Source organism: Lissotriton vulgaris, chromosome 5, assembly GCF_964263255.1.
Source record: "Lissotriton vulgaris chromosome 5, aLisVul1.2, whole genome shotgun sequence".
Lineage (NCBI taxonomy): Eukaryota > Metazoa > Chordata > Amphibia > Caudata > Salamandridae > Lissotriton > Lissotriton vulgaris.
In genome coordinates this window covers 1802298155-1802305902 of record NC_141693.1, presented here as the reverse complement: position 1 = coordinate 1802305902, position 7748 = coordinate 1802298155, and the positions used below count along the sequence as shown (strand labels likewise).

The 7748-nt window shown below is 42.9% G+C and overlaps 1 protein-coding gene across 1 annotated transcript in view; it reads right to left on the bottom strand.

Moving 5' to 3' along the window:
• Positions 1-3911: 3911 nt before the first annotated feature.
• Positions 3912-7748, bottom strand: part of LOC147717217 (keratin, type I cytoskeletal 19-like) — a 68921-nt gene continuing 65084 nt past the window's right edge. The window contains exons 8-9 of the mRNA XM_086920497.1: positions 7258-7286; positions 3912-4947 (exon numbers count right to left, since the gene is read on the bottom strand). Of these exons, the coding sequence (XP_086776623.1) occupies positions 4079-4947; positions 7258-7286 (898 nt within the window). The 3' untranslated portion in view covers positions 3912-4078. The remainder of the gene's footprint in view (positions 4948-7257; positions 7287-7748) is intronic.

Genomic DNA, 7748 nt, shown 5'->3' with positions numbered 1-7748 from the left:
TGTCTATGAATTCCTTGCGCCATATCCTCTCTTTTACCGCAAGAGGGATGAGACATGCCAAGCCGGTGGCTTTCGTAGTCAGGGACGCCGGACCAGGTGATGGCCTGATGTAATGATCGTTGACTACCCCGCTCGGAGGTGGGCTTCCCGAAACGGGGCCGCGGGGAAATCTGTTCACCTTGGGCGGACAAGCTTACCTGTTCTTGCACTCTTGTTTGTCGGGCCCACCCCGGATCGACCATATGCCACGTGAGACCTGCCGCTTCCTCTGCGCGCTGCTCCCTAGGCCCTGCCACTCCTTGCCCTGTGCCATTAAGTAGCCCCGGCGCCAGCAATTTTAAACATTCCTTTACGATGTTGCTAATATGCTCACCCTTTTTCTTTTTGCTGGTCGTCTCGCCCTGGTCGCTGTCCTCCGGTCTCGACGGAAGAGGTTTCTGCCGTACTTTCCTCGGAGGATTCCTCTTGGATGTTCTCTTCATCGGCGTGTTTTTCAGCTTCTTGGGTGCGGAAGGCCCTGGTTCTTCGTCTGCCTGTTCCACCGGTCTGTTTTCTTTCCCTTTACCCAAGTGAGGGTGGAGCCAGTCGTCACCGTGGATGGCCGCTAATTCACAGATCTTCATCAGTACCTCTGCCCTCTCGTCTGGCTGGCCTTCCGACATGTCGTGATCGTCTGCGCACTTCCGTGTGGCTTCTTGGTTTTTTGTGTCTGCGTCAGGCCGTCGGCTGGGGCACAGCTAACTGCGTGTGCTTACCCCGGGCTCTGAGCTTGTTGCCGCTTTACCTGGTATTCGCTTCGGGGGAGCTGGCACGGCGCGCCGTACTCCACGAGGCGTCTTCGGAGACGATGACCTGTATCTTCCAACCGTGGCCTCGCCTTCTACAGCTTCGTCCTTCGCCGCGTCGCCTCTTTTCCTTCAGTCGTTGTTGTTGTCGCGCCGTTCTCCCAGCTCCTCGAAGGCGTTGTGCTTCTGCTGGGAAGCGGCGTCGCTTAAATCCTCCTGAGCCCTCCATGCAGGTCTCAGGTGAGTCCCCCTGATTGGGGGGTTCAAACAAAGCCAGGTTGACCATTGGGCGCCCTTTGGGGGCGCTCAGGTCAACAGGTCACTTCCGGTTGGGTGGCTGGTGCGCACCCCGCTTCCGCTGGTTCCTGGGTGCATCAAAGCGCCCAGAACCAGTTTACCCCCGCTAGTGGCACCACGAGGGTTATGGCGCCGGCCTTCAAGCCTCCCCCACCCTTACGAGAGGGTGCGGCGGCCTCTGCAAAAATGGTGGCCCTCGATGTCCCAGTGGTGAGGCTAAATTCCCAAAAGCCCGCCCCCAACTTCCCGTAGATAGCAGCAATGTTCTTGGGAAAGTGCAAAGTGCAAGTTACGAATTCAAATTCAAAGCAAGTTTTGAGACACAATTGGTGAAGATTAACATATAGTGAAGGCTTCTAAAACACAGCTAAAAACCCTGCAAATAAAGCAGCCTGATACCCGAGAGTGCGATTAGCTGTCAACGTGAGACTGGAAATTTTTGATGAGGAAAAAAAAGCAGCTGTCAGCAAAACCACCAGTTTAAACTAAGCATTGGTCAGGTCATTAACACAGCAGTGGCAAAACGAAACTTGAGGGCCCTCCCTGCAAAGTACAAAGTGGGGTCTCCCTTTGGACTCACTCAGGAGGTCTCAGGCCAGGGTACTCTGCTGAGGGGGCCCACTGGATCTTGGGGCCCCCGCACTGCAGGGGCATTTGTTACACCACTTTAAAGGCAGCCATAGAACACATTTTAAAGTGTATAATTCTAACATTTACTGATAAACGCATATCTGCCAAGTGTCCCAGTTCCATGTGTGATGTGCTGGTCCAGTCCAGGTATTTTCCTTTGAATGTTGGTACTTGTCCTGTTTTATAATGGGATAAACTAGACTACAAGTCCCATAATTTAAGGAACAAACCTGGACTGGAAAGACACATCACTCAAGGACCTGGGAAACTTGTCAGTGCTGTTAAATTATGCACTGATAAGGGAAACAAATACCAGCTTCAGTGATTTTTCTAGTTTTTCTTACCGGCAGGGACAGTGAAATACCAGTCATGCAGGCATAAAACTGGCCAGATCACCCTCTGGGCCCTAGGCCCAGTTGTTTAGAGACAGTTACCCTCAGATGCTTCTGCCAAAATTATTGACGGGAAAGAGAAAGACATTGGCACCAACAAGGGAGAGTGTTCTCCCAAATATTTCGAATTGTTGATTCGAAAGAGTGATATTGTTCGTACAAATGAATGCCATCGTTGCTCAAAATAATAAGGTACACAAAGTTTTGACAAAAAAGCAAATGAGTGTGCTCGTTATACAAAGCAGGGACATAGTTAAACCAAATGAGGCAGCATGATGAAACAAATGAATGACACCGCTGGTCCAAGTCAGAGAACTGTTGGTATGAATGACTGACATTGATACATATAAGCCAAATATTGAACTAAATGAATGATGCTGAGATAGTAAACAAGCAAAATTGTTGTCAAAAATAAGTGGCATTTGTGGTCCAGGTAAGCATCTTTGTTGGTACAAATGAGCGATATTGTTGGTATAAATGAATCGCACTGGTTATCCAAATGACTGACGATGGTGCTGAGTATGAGGGTGGTGACCAGAGAGTGGATGTCACTATAGACATAGAGGGCTAGTCACAGAGGTAAACTTACAAAAGTCATAGAGTAAACTAAACATGTAAATTTACTCTTACACTTCTCAGTAAATTTGCTACTTTTGGCTAGTCCCCAAAAGTGTAGACTTATATATCCCCACCCCCTGAAACAGGAGGATGGAGTCAGAAAAAAGTGATAAACAAACATAGAATTACCACTTTACAACCCTATTTTTGGTTCCACACAGTTGGTGGAGGCCTCTGCAATCAGGAAGAAGACCTTCCTTTGGTAACGTATACGGAAATGTATCAAATTATTAAAGTTGTAAAATTATATAGTGTGGTTTTTATGATAAAAGTAAATGTAAATTAATTTAATATATTTATTTTAAAAGTAGTAGAATGTTAGAAAATGCTACAGTACTTTTAACTTCATTTTTAATTAAGTATTTTTAAAGATTTATTTAAAAAATCTAACATTGAATGTTTATTTATTTATTATGTATTTAAATTACTAAAATATAAGTATTTCATTTATTTTAAATAATGCATTTTTTTAAATTTAAATTAACATTTATTTCTAAACTAACAAAGGTGCATCATTTAGGCTTAATAAATGTGTACATACATTAAAAGTTGAAAGAACTAACCTTCAATGGTATTTACAATGGGTTTCAATTTCCTACCTACATAAGTTTATATGGGAAAGTGTTGTAGTACCAGTATTTGCCCATGTGTGGTGCTGGACTTACTCCAACTCTGAGCTGAAGCAATATCTTGGGTAATTTTTGGCTGTTGAAACTATAGAAGTGCAGTTTGTGAATATCATTGGGCTTAAACCTTCATGGATTGCTGCATGTCCCTCCCTGGGCCTCTCCCTAACACTCCATTAACTCATTACTCATCCCAAACCTCTTCCCCTTTTAGTAGTAAATAGTCCCTATTATCCAGCCACTTGCCACTTTCCCTCCTACATTAACAACTAAAACATATACCTACCTACATGCGTCGAGATGTGTGCTGTGAAGGTAGAGATCTCCACGCGTAAAAGATAACAAAGGTAGAGGCACTGACTCCCACACATAGGTCAGTGAATAGCATTTTGTTGTTCGTTAGGAACATACTATAAGATGCAGTTTTTTCATACCTCTTAAAGCAGGGCTGAATACAGTCATTGATACACTGTGCTATTCTACCACTTAACCAAGACTCAGTGTCAATGTAAAAAGACCACAACAGATTTACAAAACGTTACACTAGTTTTGATCAAAGCGTTTACTAACTTTATTGGCTCATATTCTTTGTGAGAAAGACACTCTTCAAGTTTAGGCCCCATAACCCCATACACCCAATTTATTCATTGAATGTGTGCAGGTGGACACACCTTAACATTTATTCTCCTTTTGTTTCATCTTTTGCCAATGCGGAGATCAGTCGCACAATTTACTCCTCGATTGGCTCCTCCGTCTCCTCAGTACTTGTAGACACCACTCTGCCATCGACCAAATCTTGGATCACCTTCCTCACCCTGCGGATCTTGATGCTTCTACGAGTGATGCCGCTCGCTGGGCTGTAGAGGGGGCTGCCAAGCTCAAATATCTCGCTCTCATTGCTGTCACTCTCATATTCGATGCTACCACTATTCGCGTGGCCAATCTCAATGCTATCAGTTACAGCGCTGCCGTTCATGGAGCTGCCAAAAGTGAAGTGGTCACTCCCACTGCCCATAGTGCCGCCATTCATGGTGACTTCATTCTTGGTGCTGCCTCCTTCGGTGGTTCCATTGCTAATGCTGCCATTCATGGTACTATCACTTTTAATGGTAACACTGTGAGTACTCCCAGTGCTGCCAATCACTGAGCTGTCACTCACGGTGCTGCTGCTGATTGTGCTGCTGCTTATAGTGCTGCCACTTGCAGCAGTGCTACTCCCTGTGCCCCCACTCTCCAAGCTGGCATTTAAAGAACTGATATTCACACTACTGACACTGTCAGTGTTATCATTCACAGTATCAGAACTCTTGGCTTTGTTGCTCGAAGTGTTACCACCTATAGCGCCCCTGCTGCTATCACTCTCGATGCTGCCGTTTACGGAGTTACCAATCGTGCTGATACCTTTCATTGCGCCGTCACTCTTGCTGCTGCCAGACAGAGTACTGCTATGTGTGGCTCTGTCAGTCACTTGACCAGTACTCAGTGAGTATCCATTTGTGGTTGCGCCACTCTTGGTGCTGTCACTGAATGCACTGCTGCCCTCAGCTGTACTGCTCTTGAGGCTGCTGTTCATGGTGCTGCTCACAGTGCTGCCAATGGCTAAAAGAGAAGCAAAGATGAACTGAGACTGGAGGAAAAAGTACAGAATCTGCACACCTAGGCTTGGACTGGGAAGGAAATGTCACAGAACTATAAGAATGACTCTACAACATGCTTGTCCTTCACACAATTATATGCTGGGTAGTATCATTCCTGCAGTGAGGCCTATCCACCTGTCTAGCAGAATATGCTGGCCAGCTTGCTATTTATTGAAAAGTTTCATACTCAGAAATTATCATGATGACTAAATAACTTTCCCATCCCTTTTCAGGCAGGGGCTAGCATCAAACTTTACCTAAATACACTCAGGCGTGTGTACTTGTCCATTGTTTGAGTGTGATTCCCAAACTTTTAATTGCAATACATTTCCACTCAATCTGGTGCTCTTCAATGATGAAGATACTTGAACTCTAGCGGAGGAAGGGATACCCATGAATATTAGCAATTGAGCTTAGAAAAGCAGGGCTAGCATGGTCGCTGTGCACACAGGGTGCTTGTGCTTTTTGCTGGCAGGAGTACATATGGATGTGAGTGAGGCTACCTCCCTCACAACATTGATATGGATCAAACATGGAGAAAGGACAATGAGATGTTGTTGTCCAAGCCACTACAAAATATGTTCAGGCACAACAATGAATGGCCATTTACCATCTGAACAGCACCAGTGCCATATATCAATGCCCAGTGGCTGCATAATTGTAGTTATAAATAAAGCAAATGATCATGCAGTTCTGTATCAAATATTTCTAGATCAGTGTTCATCTAACCAAGCTTGTCTAACAACCCCTGCCTGTGAAAATCTTTAATTTAGTTAATAGTGTCTGAAATGTGCTTCCCATGCCCTTTTGGATACAGACAGTAGCCTGTCAATAAATGTGCCCATAGTGAAATGGAATGTCCTATCTATTCCATTTCCAAACTAAACCAAGATATGCTTCTGAAAGGTGTGATATAGTGGACATGGCTTGATGAAATAAATGCTTACTAGTGGGGACAACAAAGGGTAGAGAATCCAATAGAATAGAACATGGCAACCGGAATGAAATACTAAATACTAGAATTCTACTGACATTGTGACTGAGAACTAAACAAATAGTTTGAAGGAACTACAAACTATATATAACAAATTTGCTTGAAGGTTTAACAATTTTCATTTTCTTGTTCTCATAGAATTAGGTGTAATAATTAGATTTTGGATTATTAGCAAACTATCATGATCTAGTCCTCTGAAAAACTAAAAGGATTCAAGAAAATTAGCAGGGTCTGCAGGGTTACAGTTTGCTTATCGGTCTGTTCTGTTGAGTGGCTTTAAGATGAGCGTGGAGCAATCTAGTTTAGAAAATTCATGCACTGAAAAGGAGAAACAAATGAGCAAGTTAATTACTTAGGGCCATATGTATCAAACTCTGATGTTGCGATTCTCAAATTGTGATTTTTTGTGAATCACTATTTGAGAATTGCAAAAGGCTATCAGGCACATGCATCAATGTTGGCTTTTGCAATTTCTTAATTGCAATTAAGGAATCGCAAAAGCATATGCATGTAGAAATTGCTTAAAAAATAGCGATTTCTAAACTTTCCTTAATTACGACTCGCAAATTGCAAGTCGCAATTAAGGAATACCTTCCCATTCATTCCGATGGGCCTAGAGGCCCATAGGAATGAATGAGAAGACATTCTCAATTTGCGATTCTGAATTAGAGAATCGCAAATTGAAAATGCAATTTCAAGGGTTCCAGGGTGTCAAAAGGATACCCTGTTGCACCCCTTAAATCTGCATATGAGTACATCTTGCACACACACATGCCCAAGGGCATATGTGTGTGTAAAATGGAACTTTGAAAAATGCACTGTAGTGCATTTTTCAAAGTTTTTGCAAATTAACATGAAGTTCAACTTCATGGTAATTTGCACCCCCTAGTAGCGAAATCGGTACTTCAAAGTGGTTCTTGCATTGCATTTAAAGAATCGCAAATGCGATTCCTGAAATGCAATCGTAATTTGAGAACTCGCAATTAATTGTGAATTCTCAAATTGCGAGGGGCTTGACCCTTGATGCATCACAAAAGTTAATTTTGCGATCGCAAATGGCCGATTTTTGTGAATCGCACCGTTTGTGATCCCAAAAGGCTTTGATGCATGTGCCTGTATGTATGTAGGAATTGCAAAAAATGTAGCGAATCCTACATATTCCCTAATTGTGAATTGCAAATTGCAATTTGTGATTCGCAATTAAGGAATACCGCCCAAGATACCTCTTCTTCTGGAGACCAGCCTTATGACACCTCCCTTCCAAGCTTCACCACTCACCTCTTTCATTTTCTCCATTTAATGAAAAGCTGGAAAACAAACAAAGAAAAAATACATTGATTCACCAAAGTTTAACTTTTTGTTCTTCTGCTTTATGAAGATGGGATAAGAATGAAAGAACTAAGATGGGAGGGAGAAAGCATTGACATTTTTCTACTTTGTTCTGTGGTGTTTGCAACATGATAACGCCAACCATTATGGATCATTTGTTCTGAAACAATGTAGCGTATCTACTAGTTATGAGGTAATCTTCAATTATTTGCAGATGTTGTATAGTGTTCCAAACTTGATTTCAAGACAAATAGGCATAATATTCATTACACCTTAACCGCAGTGCCATAGAGGGTCTCTAAACAGGGATATACCAAGCACTGGCAAAGTCAAAAGAGATGGACATGGCAAACGTGCAATGTCTTTAATTATTTTTCAAGAATTTTTAACAGAAATTAAAATATTAGAATTAAAAATGCTCCTGTGTAAACATGGCATGA